This window comes from Alternaria alternata (genome assembly GCF_001642055.1).
Source record: "Alternaria alternata strain SRC1lrK2f unplaced genomic scaffold CC77scaffold_7, whole genome shotgun sequence".
NCBI classification, from domain to species: domain Eukaryota; kingdom Fungi; phylum Ascomycota; class Dothideomycetes; order Pleosporales; family Pleosporaceae; genus Alternaria; species Alternaria alternata.
Genome location: NW_017306196.1, coordinates 787,840 through 806,824, shown reverse-complemented (window position 1 = coordinate 806,824; position 18,985 = coordinate 787,840). Strand labels below are relative to the sequence as shown.

The window sequence follows — 18,985 nt, the reverse complement described above, 5'->3', positions numbered from 1 at the left end:
ACGGTCAATGCAAGCAAAGGAGCGACTCGAGAATGCGGTACTGTGTTGTTGTTTGGTCGAATTGCTAGAGGCAACGTATAGTTGTCGCGTCTAGAGGCGACAGGCCAAGCGATGCACGCGTGCCAGGTGAGACCCTGGCACCTCGTCATAACCATCGACGCTAGTGAGGCCGACTGGCATCTTTGGACAAACATCGAACGCTTTGACACGCAGCAAGTTACAATTGCGCCTAACGTGCATCGGACACAGACATCAACTTGTGCGCTTTCCAGATTGGTCCTCGGTCTTGCCCAAACCCCAGCTCAGCCGCCGACAGTTCCCAGTATCGCATAGCGGGGTCCAGCCCACTTCCTCACGCGCGACTCTTCCATTCAGCCTTCACACATACTGTAGCTACTATGGGCGCCAAAGTCCCGCGTAACTTCCGTTTGCTGGAAGAGTTAGAGAAGGGCGAGAAAGGTCTCGGTGCCGGTATGGTAGACTTGTGGTATAGCTATGGGTAGCAGGTTGCTGAGAGTTCACAGAGGCCTGTTCATATGGTCTTGACAACGGCGATGACCTCCTGATGTCCGACTGGAACGGTACTATACTTGGTCCACCACACGTATGCACTTCTGTCTACAATCAAGACACCGTATACTGACCATATTCCAGAGCGTCCACGAGAACCGTATCTACAGCGTATCGATTCACTGCGGCCCAGACTACCCCGACACGCCTCCCGAGATCAAGTTCACGTCCAAGATCAACCTGCCCTGCGTCAACCCTCAGAACGGAAAGGTGCGATGACCAAAGGCGTGGATGCTGTGTGCATGCTAACAAGGCCAGGTCGATGCGTCAAAGCTGCCATGTCTGGCTCAGTGGAAGCGGGACTTCACCATGGAGACGATACTGATAGAGCTTCGAAGGTTAGAACATCTCCAGATTCCTATTGCGCAAGACTGACTGGGTTCCAGGTACATGGCGCTGCCGCAGAACAAGAAGCTTCCCCAGCCGCCCGAGGGAGCCACATTCTAAGAACATCGAGCACACGGCCTGTACCAAGAAGGCAGTCTTGGGCAGGGTGAAATCAACACGATATATGACAGTATGGCACACAGGCAGTCACAGTGCATGGAACGGAGTTATGGTCTGCTAGCCTAGCCATTCAGTCTGGCAAGATACCAGGATAATAAGCGGCATATTTCATCCTCCATCTTGCTTTTCCCTTATGCCCTGTGAATAAGTCAAGCGCAATCCTTGCAGAAACCCAAGTAATCTGTCAGGCTGAGGTACATCTAGACACTCAGCGGGCACAATCCTGTACTTGACTCTAAGACATGGTGCGCACGTGACGATGACATCGCAGTCCAAATATTTCGCGTTGCAGCTCAAGCTTCGCAACACCACCAAGCCATCTCATGCATGCCCCGATTCCTGCAGCCTAAAAAGTCGACACAGCATCGTGTAGCAGGTTAGATTCTCAAACTACCAAGACCTGCTTTCATCCTAACAGAGCCATTAGCGATTGCTCTATATCGAGCTTTGCTGTCGCGATGTTCCTCCGCTCCACTCCCGGATGACGACCGCGTATCTTTGCGCAACGCTATTCGCAACAAGTTCCGACGGAACAGAAAGATACAGAGTCCGTATCAGTTGGGCCTAAGCTTCAAAGCTGGCTACCAGGTATGGTGTTCGTCATGTTAATTGTTTACACAATTAACTGACAATATGCAGACGCTTGACCATCTCGATGCCTCCGCTACTGGAGACGCAACCAGCACAAGCATTCTGACGCGGCTGGTTTCCCAACTACCCTGCGCTCTGACGCGCATTCTACCAATAAAGCCACGGCGAGAGACGCCGCCAGATCCCCTCAAAGAACGGCTCGCGCGCCTACCACCCGAGAAAGCTGTCCTCAATGTTCGTCCGTATGCGCAAACTTCTGGACCCCGCCACGTTCCCATACTCGCTTCTGCAAACGGCATACCCTTCCTCCGGCTCACAAAGCCCCAGCCTCCAGCCTTGAGTCAAGTCCTCCACCAGAGACTAGAGCGAAAAACGGAGCTCTTCGACACCATGGTTCTTCTGGACAATTGGTGGCTGCCCATATGTCAGCAGGAGGATAAGTGGGATGTGCTCATGAACGAGCAATTGAAGAAGCGCGAAGATACTGTGAGATGGACAGATGCGGTTCGGCTTTCGCAGTCGGAGAACCGGGAAGCATATGAAAAGGATTTGAAGAAGGACAGACAAATTACGAGGAAGATGCAAAGGATTGTAGACATGGAGACCGAACTTGCGCTGAAGGAGGGACAGACAATTGTAAGAGGAAGGAGGAGGCATCCCATACGAGTCATAAAGCCAGAATCATGAGTACAATGGACAGCGTTATGTTGCATCTGCGTGGTGTAACATGTGTATGACTTTTATCTTATATCCGTGATACTTGCAGCGTACTGCATTCAGGAAGTTAAGCAAGATGGGTATATATGTGACCTGACATGTCGACGTCTTGTATCATCATGAGGTCGCTTCGATCTTCAACTTCCCTACATCCACCTCGTCTACGTCGTCATCATCGTCGTCATCCACCTTTCCGACCAAGCCCTGCTGCCACAGCTCCTTGCCCGTCAACTTTTTTTCTTCCTTGACAATCCTCTTCTTCTTGTCCTCCAGCTCCTTCTCCTCTTCCTTGCGCTTCTTCTCGTCCTCCATCTCTTTCCTGAACTTGTCTCTCCATGCGAGGAATGTTTCTCGATTGACGGCTTCACCTTGGAACTTCTTGTTCTCTTCTTCCTCAGCTTTGGCAGCGGCTATGTCGGCGAGGGCTTGTTTTGCATTCTGGCGCTCGGTTATGAGGAGCTCAGCGCTGTCTTTGAGGACGGTGACGAGGGTGAAGACCATGGCCATGCCGAGATTCTCTTCAATCGTCTCGGTGAGCGAGTCTAGCAGCCGCTGCTTGTCCTCTTGTATATCGAGGTAGGCGTGTCTCGGCGCGTTGGGCGGTTGTGTTACATCAAGCCTGGGCGCTTCGTCGGGGTAGTTGGGCGGGTAGGAAACATTCAGGATGATGACGGCTGGTAGTCGTGAGCTTGTGTTTGCCTGGAGAGACGGTGCAGTCGCATACGTTGCTCTTCTTCGCTCTCATCGTCTTCGTGGCGGCCATCGTCGAGCGTTATTGCGATTCGGAACTCGGTCTCGGAAACATCTGCGGATTGTCACTAGACGGTCCGAAGATGTTGCGCAGAGTAGCACTACCTGTAATCTCGTCGGGGAAAATTGACTCGAGCACCTCTCGCTCTTCTTTCTGGTCTTCGATGCCCATTGTGTAAAGCCAAGTATGGAAACTGTGGGAGTGATGGCATCTGTAGTGACACTGAGGCTGCTTTGGCGGGGCGCGCTTTCCCCACGTTAGCTCCGTCCGACTGCCGATCTCGAGAAATAATTTTTGGTAACCAGGCTTCTGACGTCTGCAACCACAACACGCATAATCTCACATTATGGCGAAAACAAAACCTACCGATCGCAAGACGAAGAAGAGCGCAAAGAGCGGCGAGTCGAAAAAGTCGAAAGCATCGCCAGAGGAACTTTTGATTCAAGCGGCTACACTCCTACAAACGTCACAACCCGAAGAAGCGCTCGTCGCCGCGCGAAGAGCCTTGAACCTACTCCAGCCCGGCACATCGAAGCCTTCTGCTGCAGCGCTGCCTGCACTGAACCTCCTCGGCGAGATCAATGTGGAATTGGGCGACCCAGATTCTGCGCGAGAAGCTTTTCAAGCGGCCATCGTAATCGACCCAGAAGGCGCAAACGACGGAGCCGAGAAGTTCCTATGGCTGGCACAATTGAATGAAGAGGGAGGCGCCGAGAGTGTGCGGTGGTTCGAAAAGGGCATTGAAGTGCTGAAGAAAGAGATCAGTGAACTGGAAGGGAAGCGGGCGAAGAACAATGAAGTCGAAGAGCTGTTAGAGGAGAAGAGGCAAAAGATCGCAAATTCGCTCTGTGGTATTGCTGAAGTCTATATGACAGATCTCTCTTGGGAAGAGGACGCCGAAGCGCGATGCAACGCCGCAGTCACCGAAGCGCTGCTTTTCGCACCCGAAAACCCAGAACCACTACAGACGCTCGCATCGATACGCATTTCGCAACTGAAGCCGGACGAAGCGAAATCTGCGCTGACAAGGAGTATGGACCTTTGGAAAGACCTCGATCCAGATGACCCCAAGGTTCCAGACTACTCGACCAGAATCAGTCTTTCCCGCCTGCTCATGGAAGCTGAAATGGAAGACGAAGCTATTGAAGTGTTGGAGCGGTTAGTGGGCGAGAACGATGGCAGCGTTGAGGCATGGTATCTGGGCGGATGGTGTCTTCACTTGCTGGCTGGGAAACAAAAGACCAAGGGAGAAGACAAGGTTGCAACATCTCTACTACGTGCCAGTCGCGATTGGCTGGAGAATTGCCTCAAACTCTTCGCTATGCTGGAATACGAGGATGAGCGATTGAAGGAACACGCCGATGAGTTATTGAAGGAGCTCAACGACGTACTTGGCCCTTCCACCGGCGAGGAAGATGAAGAATGGGAAGATGACGCCGAGGAGGGGGACGATGACGCTGATGATGATGAGACCATGGAAGGCACGTGATTCCGAGTATACGTGATGTTGATGGAGTCCGATGGTGACAGCTGTTCGACTAAGCCGCGATGAGGAGACCCCTGGGTCAGCAAGAAGTTGGAAAGCGGCTCCGATGGTAATGAGACCGAGATTGGGGAAATTGGGCAGCAACGTTGAACTTTGACGACTGGAGTAGCACAGGCTGATTGTGTCTGGGATATGTCAGTGTGGTACAGGCTGGTCTGGCAGCTCTTAGACGTCTTCACATGTACTGTAGATTTTTCTTGATACCCAGCGTGCACGGATAGATAGCAAGAAGCGCTACTTGAGGCTATGGACATTACCCAACCCCAAGCAGTTGGCACAGCGTGGGACGGTCCCTGCATGTAGGATGCCGCCGCGAACCCACGATGGGCACTAGGATGCTGTCAGTTTTGCCGTGACAGCTCCTGAATAGACGAAGCCACACGCCAATCATTCCCCACTCTGCATGCTACCGCGTTCGCGTTCGTGTCCCGCCTCGAGCTGCTGAATAGAGCGGGCGTCGGCGACTTGGTCAGGATCTGTGTGTAGGACGAGATGACTTTGCCCGTGCCTGCAAGCCCGCATGTGGACGGTCTGCGCCTGTCGCTTGCAGGGAAGCAAGCCCATTGGCGAGGGGAAGCTGAGGGTGTAACACCAAGTTGCGGCCGATGCCATGAGACAGGACCGTTCTTGGCAGCGAACTCGACGTCGCCGGCGCCCCAACGCCACGAATGATCAATCATGCACATCGAGACCGAGACGGCCCTTGGAACTTGCCGCAAAGTCAAAGTGACGCTGCGCCATCGCCATCGCCCGCCGACGTCGTGCCTTTAGAGCGCCAAAACCAAGTCGCGCCTTCCGGCCGTCCCTCGCGCCTGCTCCGACAGATGAACGAGCCGCCCCACACTCGTACACATCGCATTCGACGAAGAGTGCGTCGCAAACCCTCGGCCGCAGCTGAGGCCTCATCCAATTCCAGCCCGGGCATGCCCTTGGAGAAGAGGCACCGCGACCCCGAATGATCTGGTATCTTCTCTATCCGCTGCGTGGGTGAGTAGCCGCCCTGCGACGAGCACGCGTCCGATGCGGGTGCCCATGGATGATGCTAAACGGCAATATGTAGTACCACTGAACCACCACGGCTATCCACCTCGCACCCCATCCGACGGGCGTTCCAGGCCCACGGCACGGCAACTGCACGGCATTGGCTGCTCTCCATCGTCCTGACCATTACCATATCCGTCCTCCTCTGTTACCAGGCGGTTTTCCAGGCCGACAGCTCTGCCGCCGCCGCTCTACGCAACCTCCCCAAGCATGTCTGGACATCGACCACCGAGGTCGAGGGCGAGCGATCTGCCGACGTCGTAGTGCGTCAGGTCTGGGTTCATGGAGACTATATGAACGCAATTGCCCTACCTGTGTTGCGCGAAGCAATGCATGTCCAGGAAGTCCTCATCAACGGTGGCTTCGATACAAGAGAAGGCGCTACATACGACGACCAGCACATGCTCGCCCGCCATGGCCCAGGCTGCGTTGTAGCACCACCGGGAGAGAAGTGGGGTTGGCATTCGCCGTTGCTGTACTGGGACTGCTCTTTGAGCGCGCTGGAGAAGGACTCCGACCTCCTCGGAACCATCAACGCTCATGCTCGAATACGCTCGCCACTCAACGTCACGCTGCGACCGAGCACCGTTTTTGCCGGCAAGTCCTTCTCCAACACCAAGCTTCGCGCCGCAGATGCATTGGTCATCACGCTGTTTGACCAGACCAATTCGAGCCTGGGAGATACATGGGACTCAAGGTCGCGCCTTCTAGCGGAAAAACTATCTCCGGACTGGACCATCTTCCCGCCTGATGGCCAGGTAGGGCGAAGCCGACTCTATGAATTCCGTTTCAAGCCAATGACCCTGAATGACGACTTGTTCCTCGCGGCATCCTACATGGTGACCGCTGCCTATGTCATATGGAGGATGATGCAGCTGCGAGCAGTCAAAAGTTGGTTTGGCCTGCTTGTAACGATATGTGTCAAGGTGAGTTCAGTCTCGTAAGGCGCGGATGCGATTGCTAACCACTGACTAGATGACTATATGCGTGATTGCAAGTTTTACTCTCTGTACCTACCTTGGAATCGATTTAGCACGGATACCCCGGCCATGGTTTCCTGGAGTTGTTTTTTGTTTCGGTTTAGGAAATATGTACGTACGGTTGCGGCTTCACGTTCGATTTGGCTAACGGTACTAGATTTCGTCTGATTAATGTCGTCCTAGAGACACCCCCCGAGATGCCTCCCCAACAGCGAATCGGAAATGCGCTAGGAGAAGTCGGCCACTTGTCCCTTGCCATCGCCTTTCAAAATCTCGCCCTATTATACATTTGTTCTCGGCTCGTTTCACCTTGGGTAGCTGACTTTTGCGTCTTCGCTGCCGTTACACTTGTATTCGACCTTGTTTTCCATTTGACCTTCTTTGTCGCAGTCTTGAGTGTGGACGTGCAAAGAATGGAGCTTTCGGACTCGCTGGAGCGCGAGGATCTCAACCAAAGTAATAAGAAGAACCGGGCAGAACGACAATCCTGGCTCGGGGCACTGTTTGAGGGTACTCTGCCACTCAGCACGAGATTTGCCGGGACTGTAGCCATTTGTTCCATTATTCTCGCTATCAACTGGCACTTTTTCGACAGCGATGGCAAGCAGCTGTCTCTCGACACACTTCGTCGGAACCTCACGTCCAGAAAACGCAGACGCGCCACTGATACATGGAGCCCACCACCAATCAATCAGGCTAGGACCCCCGCTGATTGGCTAAGAATCCAAGACCACAACACTGCCCGGGAACTCTTTGGCTTTATCAAGCCCGATGCTCCGAGTTTTGTAGCTCGTATACATGACCCCATCCTGGTTGTTGCCAAGGGGGCGTATGGACGCGACCGACCCCAGCCACCGTTGTCTTTCATGGATGGGCTCCGATGCTTTGCGCGTGGACATGCGTTCCCAGTAGCCTTGATCGTTGTTACCCTTATTGCGGCTGTAACACTGTTCATGAACTACCTTCTTTGGAGTGGACTTCCGAAGACTGCTGAAGAGAGCGAAGAGGACGAAGAAGTCACACTGTCGATCAAGACGTTACCAACGCCGCAGAACCTAGACGTTGTGCACTTGATTTCCTGTTCAAAAGGCCATCTTGCTAGTATATCTCTTGACAGGAGTACTGCGCTATGGCTACACGGTCGTGGAGGATATCTGCACACTACGCTGCAGACAGCATCAATGAAACCAAAGCTTTGGCCCATTTACGCTACCGCCATGGATGACGGTGGCAACATACTTGCGCTCTGTGCAGAGAGCGGTCAAATCGGCTTATGGGATATCCCTGCATCACGTTTCCTCATGTTTCCAAAAATCGACATCCGCGGACAGGCGCCCATTTTATTTACCTTTGTCTACCTCAAAACACGCCTGGATGTTGAAAAGCTCTACCTCATCATCGTCAGCCGGGACGGGCATCTAACGAAGCTCGAAGCACGTACAGGCATCCACTACACTAGACGCGTATCATCCAGTCCCATCGCCTGTACCGCAACATACACCTCAGTTCATGGCGACACAAGCATTGTTTTTGTGACAAAACCCGGGGAAGTACACATCTTGCCGCTGACAGAGGACAACAACATAATGTCTGAAGTAGTCGCTGGTCTTGACCCGGGGCCACCTCCAGGCAGCAACCCTGCGAAGATTCGATGCATAGAGGCAGTTCCCAGCCTAGGTCTTATTTTCGCACTGCGTGACGAGGAGGCTGAAATCTTTGACTTTACTAGTCGAGCTCTCGTGCACGCCTTCCAGATCGGCCACATCAAGCCGCATTCATTCAGGGTCCTGTATCCTATGCGACGAACGTGTCAATGTGGAGCCCCAACAGTGAACTCCCTTGCTGTGGCATATACAGAATTAGACACCGGCCACATGGTCATGCAAAATTTCTCCCTCGACGACAATACGTCGTCACAGATATGTCTCGGAAAGCCATTGGACAGGGAGAAGCACCGGTGTCGGGGGCTCGATCAAGCAAAGGAGGCAGTGCATTACGTTGAGCCTGCCGGAGTGTGGGAGTCGACGGATGCACTCAGTGTTGTAGGGGTCAGGAGATATGCGCAATCACCCACACCATCATCAACGGCTTCAGGCGCTGACGATGGTAATCAAGGTGTTGATCCATCCGCGCTTGCATCGGCGCTCAAGCAGCGAGCTCAGATTCAAGGCAATCTGAACCCATCCAAATCTCTTGAGACGTCGTTCGCCAAGGGTAATCAGAGAAGTCACGCTCCTGGCGACGTTGATACGTGGGAGGCGTGGACACTATCCAGTACAGGGGAGTTTCGCTGTAGGCCGCTTGTTCCTGATAACCTCGATGGCACAACGGAGGGCTCGTACGAAGACGAGCTTTTCGTGGCAGCTCCTGGTCCGATGACCAGACTAGGCAAGCGCAGCGTCGTGGTAGGGTTCGGCAATACTGTCAAGGTCATCACTCTGGGCAAGGAATCATTCGATGGGTTGACAAATCTGCAGAGCAGCGCTATGGATATTGGCCTTGGATCATACAAGTGGAGAGCCCGCAAGGGCACTGGCAGGAAAGTACAATGAGGGCTTGTATATGTTGGGCGCAACGGTATGGGCGGAATGAGTGTTATCTACGTTGAAGTTCAACTTTGGTGTTTAGACTACGGATATACCCTATGCGCAGCAAGCGCGGCGTTTTCAGTGAGGTTCTTTTGGCCTCGACCTTCAGCAAAGAGATTTAGCAATAAACAAGATGACAGTTTGCAGCGACTGCCGCGTTTCACCTCAACGTCATGGACCACCAACATGTACATCAGCATGTGCTATCCCTCCATCAAGCAGGTGGTTTGCCGACACCCAATCGGCGGTATAAAACGCACCCACAGGTGGCATAGTGACATTGTAAGCCCCGCAGCAGACGTCGCTATGCATAGACAGCCACAAGTTGCACGTACCAAGCCGGGTATCCGCCTTAGCTGACGGCAGTCGTGGGCAGGACAGGCTATCGAGTGTAGCGTAGACGAGCTGGATCAGGTTGGGTTGGGAATGCAGGTTCAGAATGCATTGATGGCCGCGCACGAAGACGAGGGACGTCATGTGGCTGAGGCAGTTGCACAGGGAAAGGGTCTGTGGCGCTTTGCGGGGCTAGGACAGGGGAAGAGAGCGCTTGAGAAAAGGGCCCACGCGACCCCCGTGGGTGTCGATCGAATCGGCACATGCTCTGCCTGCACCCTTCGTTCATACAAGACACCTTGACCGCCCGACAAGCCGAATCCTCTTCTTTTTGCTTTTTTTTTCTCTCGAGCGGAAGCATAGCTATCCTCAATTGGTACGTCATGCAGCCAGTCCATTGCGACTGCTGTCTGTTTGGGACTCGCCCTTTCACATGCGACGGAAGGATCTCTCCATGTCTTCTTAACTCTCCTGCCGCCCAGCCAGCACCACAACACACCAAGGGACTAACCATGGAATAGTGTCGAGACATCATTATGAGTAAAGCACAATCACCGTACGACTCTCTCCGGAACATACCGCAGTACTACGACAACTCCGACTCGCGCAACTCTGCGCTCAACCTCATACTCGCGCTACGGCCAGAATGGCGGGAATCTCAGGATACAATTGAGTTTGTGAGGTTCACCGACGGCATTACGAACACGGTATGCATATGCTAGCAGTGCTCTGCTGGCGACGGCCCCCCCCCCCCCTTTCTGTACGCAACAGCTAAGACGACGGATAGCTTCTGAAAGCGGTGAACAAGCTGCCCGGTCTCTCCAAAGTCGAGGTTGATGACGATGCGATTCTGCTGCGCGCATATGGAAAGGGAACAGACGTCCTGATAGACCGCGAGAGTAGGTGTCCATCCGCAACACCCATTACCGAAACTAAACAAGTTCGCAGAGGAAACTCGCTCCCACTCGCTCCTCGCACGCCACAACCTTGCACCGTCTCTCTACGCCCGGTTTGAAAATGGTCTCCTATACAAGTACATTCAAGGCAGTGTGTGTACGCCCGAAGATCTGCGTCGGCCAGAAGTATGGCGAGGGGTAGCTCAAAGGCTGGGGGAATGGCATGCCACATTACCTATATCGAGTATTAGCAGCACATGTCCTGCACCCGCACAACTCACTTCACACAACAACAAGCGTGCGTCTCTGGCGGCCATGGCCACACTCACGCCAGGCAAGCCCATCCCGAATGTGTGGACTACTATGCAGAAATGGATCCTTGCGCTGCCGACAAGCACCACCGCGCAGTCGGAAAGGAGAGACCAGCTGATGCAAGAACTCGAAAGCTTAGTTGAGTTGCTAGGTGACACGCCTGGTGTTGGCGGCTCCAATCCGTTTGTCTTCGCCCATTGCGACCTACTCTCAGGCAACGTGATCATCGAGCCCTCGCCTTCGTCTGCCGCTGCTTCGCGCCGCTCTAGTGCCTCGAGCGCTTCAGACGAGCCCGAGACAGCAGCTGCTACAGTGTCCTTTATCGACTACGAGTATGCTACGCCTGCTCCTGCTTCATTTGACATTGCAAACCACTTTGCCGAATGGGGCGGTTTCGACTGCGATTACAGCGCCATGCCCACACGCACCATTCGCCGCGCTTTTCTCCGCGAGTATCTCCGCAGCTTCAACGCCCATCAAAACAAGTCGTACAAGGAGGAAGAGCTGCAGGAGCTTTTCGACCAGGTCGATCGCTTCCGCGGCGTTCCTGGCTTCTACTGGGGTATTTGGGCGTTGATTCAGGCTCAGATCTCTCTGATCGAGTTCGATTATGCGAGCTATGCTGAAATCCGATTAGGCGAGTACTTTGCATGGAAGAAGACACTTGACGGTGGCAAGGAGACGGAAAATGAACGCATGATACAGAGAGAGAAGATTTGGGCGCAGGAAGAGTAGAGAAGGACTGTCGATAGACATGCACTGCACTGCGAGGGCTTTTAAAGAGTGGAGAAAGCTAACACAGCTGAACATTCAACATGGGGTCTTATTCATAGGGCGCTGAGGCGCTTCTTTTTCTTTTTCTTTTTCTTGTTCGCTATCAGCTAGAGCACTCACCTTGTTCACCGTTTCATCACCCGCTTAGTACGTTTAATACCAATCGATAGCACATTCGTTATGTCAGTGATATCCAGACCTTCGTCGCATGTATCGGCAGATCAGCACACTGAACAATGAATTGAATGGGGGGGTTTTTGACTCGGACTTTGCAGAGGCAAAAGAGGCAGAGGTGCACGAAGACCATTGTGTAGCGAGAGATGATAGCCGTACCCGTAGAACGGAGCGCAGGCCCACCAAGAAGCATTCTCTTTTCATTTCCGCCGATACTTCAGAGTCTGTTTCCACACTCCTCTACGCATAGACTGTATGGCTCCCAAAGTACGCTGTGCGTAGGGCGTCTTCTCTCTTCCTTCTCCTTAAACATGAGCGCTCCCTGTACCATGTCTCTTGTTTCTTCCACATCAAGCTTCCATCTCGTATCGGTGGCTTCGTGGAACACAATTATGCAAGCGTGCTTGCATGCCTGAAACACTATGCCCACATGCCTTCGTATCCTTGTGTAAAAAGGCGCTGGGGAGAATACACCGGACTATCGCGGGTCTTGCAATCGTCACCTCACACTAGAGATAGTCAGCAACTGCCCCTTCCCGACGTGGCTCCTATGTACGTACCATCCAAGTAATCTGCCGCAATCAACAGCTCCAAGCAGAGTTCAGGCGGAATATCCATGTCCGAGACATCTTTACTTTCAGCGTTCTTTTGGTTGTAGTAGAGGTATTCGCAAACTTTTTCCAAGACTACGCCACTACGTTGTATTAATTAGGATTTCCATGCATATCTCGTTTGTTGGGGCTATGGCAATCGGTCAAGGAACGCGCCCGGGGAAACGTACTTAATCGTAGCTAGGTGGACGGTGTTCTCCTCGTTTTCCTTGAAGCCGGCTGAGGTAGATCGTTAGCTTATGATATGGTGTACATGTGAGGTAGAGATGTTTACACAATGGATCCAGTGCCTTCTTAATCGTCCCTGCTATGCATGCTGCTGAACGGAGGATCTTGAACTCGAAGCCGTCGTTAGAGACCAGAGTGACGTACTTCGTTGATTTTCCGTCAGCCATTATTGTCTGTAATGTATGTCGGGACTCTGTTCAGTGCCGGAGATAGTTGGAGTATGATATGTCGAGTGGGAGATGTGGTGTGTGACGTTGCGCGAGAGAAATGGTGGGTTCGCGGGGAAGTTGTGGAGGCGCGCGCTGTCACGTTTTCTCGCGCGGGCAGAATATGGCTTACATCATCTACTTTTGTATCTCCCTTCTAGCTTGTTCGTTGGAAGCCCATTAGAATACAACTATTGCGATTGTTCCTGAAACGAAAACTGTGTCTCGGGTACCTCTCTCCCTTGACCAACGTGTCGACTGCAGTCCAGGACCGAAAAGTACCAAACCTACCATGGCAAGTCGCCCAAAACACGTCCTCATCACGGGCGGTAGCCGAGGCATCGGTCTCGCAATCGCGCAATTATTCTCCAAGAACGCATACCGCTGCACCCTAATCTCTCGCTCAGAAGAAAATCTAAAAAAGGTTCTAGCAAGCTTATCGCCTTTGTCGTCTTCCGGACTCCAAGCCTCACCTGACGATAGTGAGCCGTCCAAACTATCCGGAACATCGAGCTCGCCGTACCAACATGGACATATAGCTGGAGACATATCTAACGGCTCGAACTTTTGGTCGCTGAGTCCCTCTTGTCAATTTGCTGCTTGTCTTCCCCGACCAGACACGCGCAAGTATCCTACTCACCCCTCACACATCGACGTAGTAGTGAATTGTGCCGGTGTAACGCAGGCAAAGCTATTCTCTGCATTGGATGAAGGCCAAATTGATAGTATCATCAAAACTAATCTAACTTCTGTGATGCAGGGGACGAAATTCCTTTTACGGTACTGCAACCCACTCAATAGCCGTGTAAATGCGCATGCTGGCTCCCTTATTTACGTGTATATGTGCTGACCATATTGATTTTGCACAGAAACGGCTACCTGGGAGGCAGGACTAAGGAAGATGCTGATGTCCCAGTCATTATCAATGTCAGCTCGCTGCTGGGCCTGCAAGGTGGTTACGGGGCTGTTGCATACGCAGCATCGAAAGCGGGAGTATTGGGTTTCACTCGCGCTCTGGCTACTGAGTATGCTAGTCACAAAGTCCGCGTCAATGCCATTGTGCCTGGATACGTGGAAACGGATATGACAAAAGGTGCGTCGAATCATATGGTGATGCAAAATGATGATTTTTTTTTTGACGATCAACAGACTTGAATGCCTCTGAGCTTCAACAACGTATACCGTTAAATCGTTTTGGCAAACCGGATGAAATTGCTCACGCAGCACTGTTTCTCGCTGAAAACAAATATGCACACAATTGTGTATTGAATCTAGATGGTGGCTTATCTGCCGTCTAAGTCATTTACTACTACAATGTTTGAGATCTTCCCAATCAGTTGCCATTCCGGCCTTGCAAGACGGCCTGGTGGCTTTCTCCAGACGTGATTCCTTCCACCAAATGCTCCTTAGACTAGGGTAAGCCAATGAATCCAGAAGACGTCCATGGCGACGACTTCAAATGGCTGGCTGATGTATGGTACAGAAAAGGAAATCTATATGCTGCAAGCGCATCGAATACCGAGCCGTTGTTCCAGGTGCAAGGATGTGGTGAGATGGGTGCAATGGACATAAGCAATCAGGCTCCAACGCTTATGATCCAACGTCGAGAAAAAAAGAGTGAAGTATATCGTATACTTTAGTGTCGCCAACAGAGCCAATGACGAGACGCAAGATGATGGTTCGCTGACTTGCAGCCAGCAATCAAGCTTGTCGCCAAGTTGTTCAGTCATCATCAATGACAATCGCTCCGTCATTCTTGTCGTCTTCGATAGTGATGTGGCCATCGTCTTTCTTTTGTGACTCCTCGATGACCTTACCCTTCTTCCGGACGAGCTCATCCTGGAGACCTGCTTCGCTGGCTGTGCGCTTCGCAGCACCATTCGTGTTTCCGTTGCTGATATCCGTGACGTCACCGTTCAGAACGGTGCCGTTGACAGTCGCATGGTCAATGGTCTCTGGTACAGGCATCTTGGGCTTTGTCGCAATCTTGACTTCATCCGGTAACCTGAGTGGGTTTGCGTTCTCGGTGAAATCTTGGTGTATCACAGAAAATACTAAATCAACCTTCCCATCTTCTTCCGAGTCATCGGAGATTGTGAGGAAGGTGTCGCCGTTAAGGCCGAGTTCCTCGAATGTCTTGTCGAGATGCATGTCCTCGTCGATATCGTAGAGTATATCCGAATCTCGCTTGACACTGAATTCTTCTCCATAGCCCAGCTGTTCCTTCAGAATGATATTGACCAGATCGCTCAGTTTCGCACGCGGTAAATCGACATGCAGTGTGGCATAGCATACGCCGCAAGTTGCACAGCGGGGATTTGGTGGTCGCAGTGACTCGCTTGAGATGACGCGCTCAGTGCTACGGGTAAGGAAGACCATCTTGGCTTTGTCGAGCTGTTCGCGCATGACTTTGAAAGCTTGTAGAACGCAGAGACTGGCAGTCATGGCGTTTGTAGTCGCAATCGCAGGAATAATGTTGCCAGCCATTTCTGTATCTTGTTAGCAGCCGTTCCGACAGTGTATGTGGTTCCCCTACGCTTGATGTCAAACTTGGACCGCATTTCTATGCCAAAGATGTGTGAGCGCAGGTTTGCACTTGCGACGACAAAGTCCAGCGTGTCCACGTCGTCCTTGTCGAAGCTGAGAATAGGCACCGAGTTCCCAATATCAGCGTTTGCGCGCGTCTCTTCCAGCCGAGTACTGAGTCGCTTGATGCTGTCCACGAAGACGGCGAAATTCTCCGCTACATTCCATGTGACTTGGTCTTGCTGTGCGATTCCTGTACCCACACCTAGCGATTCCTGCATAAGCGTGTCGTAGTCCAATGCCTCGGGCGCTTTCCTAGTCTTCCACATGTCTTCCATGCTCCGTAACCGCTCGATATCCTCGTTGAAAACCTTGTCGAAAACCAGTCGCGGGAAGTCCTGGGAGCCCATGGAATCGCGAATTCGCTTCAGCGCTTGTGCTTCCTTTCGTAGATTCGCGACTTCGCTGGCATTGTCGGCATCTTCGCTATGGTCTAGCTCGGGCGCTTCGTCTTCTGAGGTGCCAAAGATCTCGGCGAAGAGATATGACTTGCCCCATACTATGCAGTGGATGGGTTGCGAGGGCGTGCTTCGGATGGTGCATACGGGGAACGACTTGGGGGCGTCTTTGGGTGTGCAATCGTAGCATTCGGTTTCGCCCTGTAGTGAAGTCAGCATAGGAGCTTGACAAAGTAGCTGAGTGGTGTTGCGCACCCGCTTGATAACCTGAACTTGGCCGTTGAAGCCAGTGGTGCCACTCTCAATCAGCGGGACATTGGCCGCGAGACACATCTTGTTGACATGTCGCCGCGCGTCCAAATTGTCCAGCGCATTGAAGACGAGGCCGAAGCTCTGGAACCAGGCGACACTGAACTGGCCATCCTTGATGTTGTCGTGGTACGCTACGATGCTGACGTTGGGGTTGAACTTGCCGGCCGACTCTTTCGCAACCTGTCAGGTAGTTAGCGCAAGGCGGGAGACGGCGTTGCGAGCAGGGCCATTGCCGTACCAATGCTTTGGACTTCTTGATATGCTCGTTGCGGAACAGGAATTGGCGGTTGAGGTTGCTGAGGTCGATGGTGTCGAGGTCTACAATGTGGATTTCGCCAAAGCCGGTGAGAACGAGGTTCTTGAGCAGTTCGCAGCCGATGCCGCCAGCTCCTACCATCAAGACGCGTGCCTGCATGTGATTAGCGACTGGCACATGGCATGTTTGCGCGTGGTGCGAGCTACCTCTCTGATGCGCTGATGGAGCGTGCCACCGAGGCTCTGCCGAGCAAACCTGTCGCGTGCCATTGCGGGTTCGGGGGTGGAGATGGGCGAAAACGAAGTCGTGTTGTGGGCGAGGCTACGACATGCGAAAGTTGGACAGCTGCCGTCTCGAGGTAAAGGCGACAGGTGAGAGACGTCAGTGCAGCTGGGTAGCGCCGCTCCACTGGGCCTGCGCCGCTTGCCTTCAGCCTCCGAAGCTTGGCACCTAAACGAGCGCCCTATGAGTGGATCGTCGACCTTAAACGCGCCGGGACACACGCTGGTCGCTGCCCACTGCCACCAAAAACTTGCTTTGCGTCTGGTGGAGCTTGCTAAAGACTGCATACGAGCGGCCGCAGAAGTGCCCTTCATCGCGACTACTGGAATTGGAGCTAGCGTACACGGCCGACCATCATCATGTCCGACGACGAAGTCGACCTGGAGCTGCTAGACCTCATGCGGAAGCATTGGGGCGGTGGTGCCAAAGACGAAGGTCCACCAGAAACAAAAGTCCTGGAAAATGCCCAGTTCATCTGCGATAATAGCATGGACGTTGCTCTCGATATGCGATCTACCAAAGTCGCCGCACAGCTTGTTTTTGACGAGATGGAGAAGCGGAACTACACAACCAAGACCTGGTCGGAGCATGAGCTACACCCCAAAGCAAAAGATGAGAGCACTGTAAACTTCATCTTCACCATGGACCTCCTAAACTTTAGCTTCTGGAGCGAGAAGAACGAGGAGGAGCGCTTCGCGGTAGTGTACAAGGGAAAGAGATGGACGGGATATTGGAGTCTGGTTGCAATATTACAACGAGCCTTGGAACAAGACATCCCAATCACTAGTCCAGCTTTCTGGGTTGACCAGGAACAATGTTCAGACGAAGTCCTGCGAACCATCTTCACTTCTGGTACCGACGAGGAGATCCCCATGTTCGAGCAGAGGGTGCGATGCCTTAGAGAAGCTGGACAAATTCTAGAGGAGGTGCGTTTGTTGTAGATCACGATCACACACACACAAGCAGTTTTACTTATGACTGACTTCGCAGGAATTCGATGGCAGTGTGATCACACTCATTGAAGACGCGAACAACTCTGCAGCCGGTCTCGTGAACCTACTCGCTGAAAAATTCAATTGCTTCAGGGATGAAGGTAGATTTGAGAATAAGAAGGTGCGCTTTTTGAAGCGAGCCCAGATCTTCGTTGCAGACCTATGGGCTGCGTTCGACGGTGAGAGCTATGGCGAGTTCGATGACATTGACAAGATTACCATCTTCGCAGGTATGGTTGAGCATCATCTATATTCGTAGTTCAGACTGACTGGCGCTTCTACAGATTACCGCATTCCTCAGATGCTACATTCATTAGGCATAATCTGGTACTGCCCGCCTCTCGAGAATAAGATACGCCGTCAGGGGATCATCGAATCTGGCCACTCTTGGGAGATGCAGATACGGGGTTGTAGCATCTGGGCTGCAGAGCTCCTCCGTAGGGAGATTCTGAAGCTTCAACCAAACGCCAAGGTCAACGCTATTCTCATCGACTTCTTCCTGTATGACCTTGCGAAAGAGAAGGAGAAAGAAGAGGCAGAGGTGATACCACATCATCGAACACGAAGCATATGGTATTGAGTGCCGAAAGAACGGTGGTGGAACCGACATAAAATTATACTTTCAGTCTCCACTATGGCTGCCTGGTGAGAGCGTAGATCAACAGTTGGTTATCTTGTGTAGACAACAAAGGTGGGGGTGGCCTGGAGCGATCCCTGCCTCGCGATCTACACCTTCGCCACTTCCGGGTTTACGTCGTCTCTAAGACTCAGCACACATCTTCTCAGTTGTCACAGAAAGGTACGCCACTGACCATCGGGTTGGCTGTAAAGTACTCCCTACGCGGCAGGCCGAGACTGAAACATGCATGGCAGGCATGGCACCGTTTCGCCTTGCCAATTGTCGTTAGATACCCACGTAAATGCTGGCCATTCACGCTTCGCAGCCGCCTTCCCCAGGACCGTCTATCCGGTATTTGTAGACTTGTCGCAACCATGCGGGTGACACTCGAAGCGCAAACAGCGCTCTCGGTCGTACGGTCAGAACATAGGGTTGACAACCTAACTCTATTCGTGGGTAGGGTGATTGGGCGAGTGTTTGCTAGGCATCTGGACGGTGAATACATTGCCTATTCGTAGCATCGTTCTTAATGTCTAGACGGACTTTTATATCCCTTGGATCACCGCTATTCCACCTAATACAAAATACACTTACAAGTCAGGTAACGTCAGTGACTTAGCTAGAAAGCAACTCAAAGCCACGCTCGAGCACCTTCACGTATGTTCACAAGCATTCAAATTGACAACGGGGAACCCCTTCAGTACATTCAGTCCCA

General features: G+C 52.5%; 10 protein-coding genes across 10 annotated transcripts; 7 read left to right on the top strand and 3 right to left on the bottom strand.

Annotated features, from left to right (window-relative positions):
• The first annotated feature begins 229 nt into the window (after nt 1-229).
• Nucleotides 230-1,296, top strand: CC77DRAFT_1019173 (ubiquitin-conjugating enzyme E2 variant 2). The gene is made up of 5 exons (XM_018524778.1): nt 230-471; nt 525-604; nt 655-780; nt 829-908; nt 957-1,296. Exons 1-5 carry the CDS (start codon nt 399-401, stop codon nt 1,015-1,017), a joined length of 420 nt encoding a protein of 139 aa, XP_018387594.1. The 5' UTR covers nt 230-398; the 3' UTR covers nt 1,018-1,296.
• Nucleotides 1,297-1,404: 108 nt separating this feature from the next.
• CC77DRAFT_1060066 (hypothetical protein) lies at nt 1,405-2,355 on the top strand (the record flags this gene model as incomplete). Its single annotated transcript, XM_018528306.1, has 3 exons — nt 1,405-1,453; nt 1,505-1,665; nt 1,717-2,355. The coding sequence occupies 3 exons, from the start codon at nt 1,405-1,407 to the stop codon at nt 2,353-2,355; spliced, it is 849 nt and encodes a 282-aa protein (XP_018387593.1).
• A 147-nt stretch (nt 2,356-2,502) lies between these two features.
• On the bottom strand, nt 2,503-3,330 carry CC77DRAFT_986234 (RWD-domain-containing protein; the record flags this gene model as incomplete). The annotated part of the gene is made up of 3 exons (XM_018536215.1): nt 3,238-3,330; nt 3,110-3,190; nt 2,503-3,059 (listed from the first exon to the last, which is right to left on the bottom strand). The coding sequence occupies exons 1-3, from the start codon at nt 3,305-3,307 to the stop codon at nt 2,503-2,505; spliced, it is 708 nt and encodes a 235-aa protein (XP_018387592.1). The 5' UTR covers nt 3,308-3,330.
• A 123-nt stretch (nt 3,331-3,453) lies between these two features.
• Nucleotides 3,454-5,063, top strand: CC77DRAFT_1019170 (TPR domain-containing protein). The gene has a single exon (XM_018524777.1). The coding sequence runs from the start codon at nt 3,483-3,485 to the stop codon at nt 4,623-4,625; it is 1,143 nt and encodes a 380-aa protein (XP_018387591.1). The 5' UTR covers nt 3,454-3,482; the 3' UTR covers nt 4,626-5,063.
• Nucleotides 5,064-5,253: 190 nt separating this feature from the next.
• Nucleotides 5,254-9,457, top strand: CC77DRAFT_1019169 (hypothetical protein). The gene is made up of 4 exons (XM_018524776.1): nt 5,254-5,669; nt 5,743-6,649; nt 6,699-6,814; nt 6,861-9,457. The coding sequence occupies exons 1-4, from the start codon at nt 5,638-5,640 to the stop codon at nt 9,253-9,255; spliced, it is 3,450 nt and encodes a 1,149-aa protein (XP_018387590.1). The 5' UTR covers nt 5,254-5,637; the 3' UTR covers nt 9,256-9,457.
• A 410-nt stretch (nt 9,458-9,867) lies between these two features.
• On the top strand, nt 9,868-11,747 carry CC77DRAFT_788666 (kinase-like protein). The gene is made up of 4 exons (XM_018533184.1): nt 9,868-10,000; nt 10,146-10,331; nt 10,412-10,523; nt 10,573-11,747. Exons 2-4 carry the CDS (start codon nt 10,161-10,163, stop codon nt 11,565-11,567), a joined length of 1,278 nt encoding a protein of 425 aa, XP_018387589.1. The 5' UTR covers nt 9,868-10,000; nt 10,146-10,160; the 3' UTR covers nt 11,568-11,747.
• A 144-nt stretch (nt 11,748-11,891) lies between these two features.
• On the bottom strand, nt 11,892-12,895 carry CC77DRAFT_1019167 (POZ domain-containing protein). Its single transcript, XM_018524775.1, has 4 exons — nt 12,666-12,895; nt 12,562-12,610; nt 12,341-12,474; nt 11,892-12,289 (listed from the first exon to the last, which is right to left on the bottom strand). Exons 1-4 carry the CDS (start codon nt 12,784-12,786, stop codon nt 12,285-12,287), a joined length of 309 nt encoding a protein of 102 aa, XP_018387588.1. The 5' UTR covers nt 12,787-12,895; the 3' UTR covers nt 11,892-12,284.
• Nucleotides 12,896-13,117: 222 nt separating this feature from the next.
• CC77DRAFT_932845 (3-oxoacyl-reductase) lies at nt 13,118-14,123 on the top strand (the record flags this gene model as incomplete). The annotated part of the gene is made up of 3 exons (XM_018534283.1): nt 13,118-13,605; nt 13,695-13,918; nt 13,975-14,123. The coding sequence occupies 3 exons, from the start codon at nt 13,118-13,120 to the stop codon at nt 14,121-14,123; spliced, it is 861 nt and encodes a 286-aa protein (XP_018387587.1).
• CC77DRAFT_1019165 (ubiquitin-activating enzyme E1 3) lies at nt 14,069-16,918 on the bottom strand. Its single transcript, XM_018524774.1, has 5 exons — nt 16,584-16,918; nt 16,360-16,530; nt 16,065-16,301; nt 15,362-16,010; nt 14,069-15,314 (listed from the first exon to the last, which is right to left on the bottom strand). Exons 1-5 carry the CDS (start codon nt 16,644-16,646, stop codon nt 14,548-14,550), a joined length of 1,887 nt encoding a protein of 628 aa, XP_018387586.1. The 5' UTR covers nt 16,647-16,918; the 3' UTR covers nt 14,069-14,547.
• CC77DRAFT_1019164 (hypothetical protein) lies at nt 16,819-18,640 on the top strand. Its single transcript, XM_018524773.1, has 4 exons — nt 16,819-17,585; nt 17,650-17,881; nt 17,936-18,450; nt 18,525-18,640. The coding sequence occupies exons 1-3, from the start codon at nt 17,019-17,021 to the stop codon at nt 18,229-18,231; spliced, it is 1,095 nt and encodes a 364-aa protein (XP_018387585.1). The 5' UTR covers nt 16,819-17,018; the 3' UTR covers nt 18,232-18,450; nt 18,525-18,640.
• Nucleotides 18,641-18,985: the final 345 nt, after the last annotated feature.

Coding starts and splice junctions, on each gene's coding strand:
- CC77DRAFT_1019173 (XM_018524778.1), top strand. CDS start 399: ATGGGCGCCAAAGTCCCGCGTAACTTCCGTTTGCTGGAAGAGTTAGAG. Junction 605..654: donor CTATACTTGGTCCACCACAC/GTATGCACTTCT, acceptor ACCATATTCCAG/AGCGTCCACGAGAACCGTAT. Junction 909..956: donor ATACTGATAGAGCTTCGAAG/GTTAGAACATCT, acceptor ACTGGGTTCCAG/GTACATGGCGCTGCCGCAGA.
- CC77DRAFT_1019170 (XM_018524777.1), top strand. CDS start 3,483: ATGGCGAAAACAAAACCTACCGATCGCAAGACGAAGAAGAGCGCAAAG.
- CC77DRAFT_1019169 (XM_018524776.1), top strand. CDS start 5,638: ATGATCTGGTATCTTCTCTATCCGCTGCGTGG. Junction 6,650..6,698: donor TTGTAACGATATGTGTCAAG/GTGAGTTCAGTC, acceptor ACCACTGACTAG/ATGACTATATGCGTGATTGC. Junction 6,815..6,860: donor TGTTTCGGTTTAGGAAATAT/GTACGTACGGTT, acceptor TAACGGTACTAG/ATTTCGTCTGATTAATGTCG.
- CC77DRAFT_788666 (XM_018533184.1), top strand. CDS start 10,161: ATGAGTAAAGCACAATCACCGTACGACTCTCTCCGGAACATACCGCAG. Junction 10,332..10,411: donor CCGACGGCATTACGAACACG/GTATGCATATGC, acceptor GACGACGGATAG/CTTCTGAAAGCGGTGAACAA. Junction 10,524..10,572: donor CGTCCTGATAGACCGCGAGA/GTAGGTGTCCAT, acceptor ACAAGTTCGCAG/AGGAAACTCGCTCCCACTCG.
- CC77DRAFT_1019167 (XM_018524775.1), bottom strand. CDS start 12,786: ATGGCTGACGGAAAATCAACGAAGTACGTCACTCTGGTCTCTAACGAC. Junction 12,611..12,665: donor GAAGGCACTGGATCCATTGT/GTAAACATCTCT, acceptor GATCTACCTCAG/CCGGCTTCAAGGAAAACGAG. Junction 12,475..12,561: donor GTCCACCTAGCTACGATTAA/GTACGTTTCCCC, acceptor AATACAACGTAG/TGGCGTAGTCTTGGAAAAAG.
- CC77DRAFT_1019165 (XM_018524774.1), bottom strand. CDS start 16,646: ATGGCACGCGACAGGTTTGCTCGGCAGAGCCTCGGTGGCACGCTCCAT. Junction 16,302..16,359: donor TCAAGAAGTCCAAAGCATTG/GTACGGCAATGG, acceptor ACTACCTGACAG/GTTGCGAAAGAGTCGGCCGG. Junction 16,011..16,064: donor AAGTTCAGGTTATCAAGCGG/GTGCGCAACACC, acceptor ACTTCACTACAG/GGCGAAACCGAATGCTACGA.
- CC77DRAFT_1019164 (XM_018524773.1), top strand. CDS start 17,019: ATGTCCGACGACGAAGTCGACCTGGAGCTGCTAGACCTCATGCGGAAG. Junction 17,586..17,649: donor CTGGACAAATTCTAGAGGAG/GTGCGTTTGTTG, acceptor CTGACTTCGCAG/GAATTCGATGGCAGTGTGAT. Junction 17,882..17,935: donor CAAGATTACCATCTTCGCAG/GTATGGTTGAGC, acceptor GCGCTTCTACAG/ATTACCGCATTCCTCAGATG.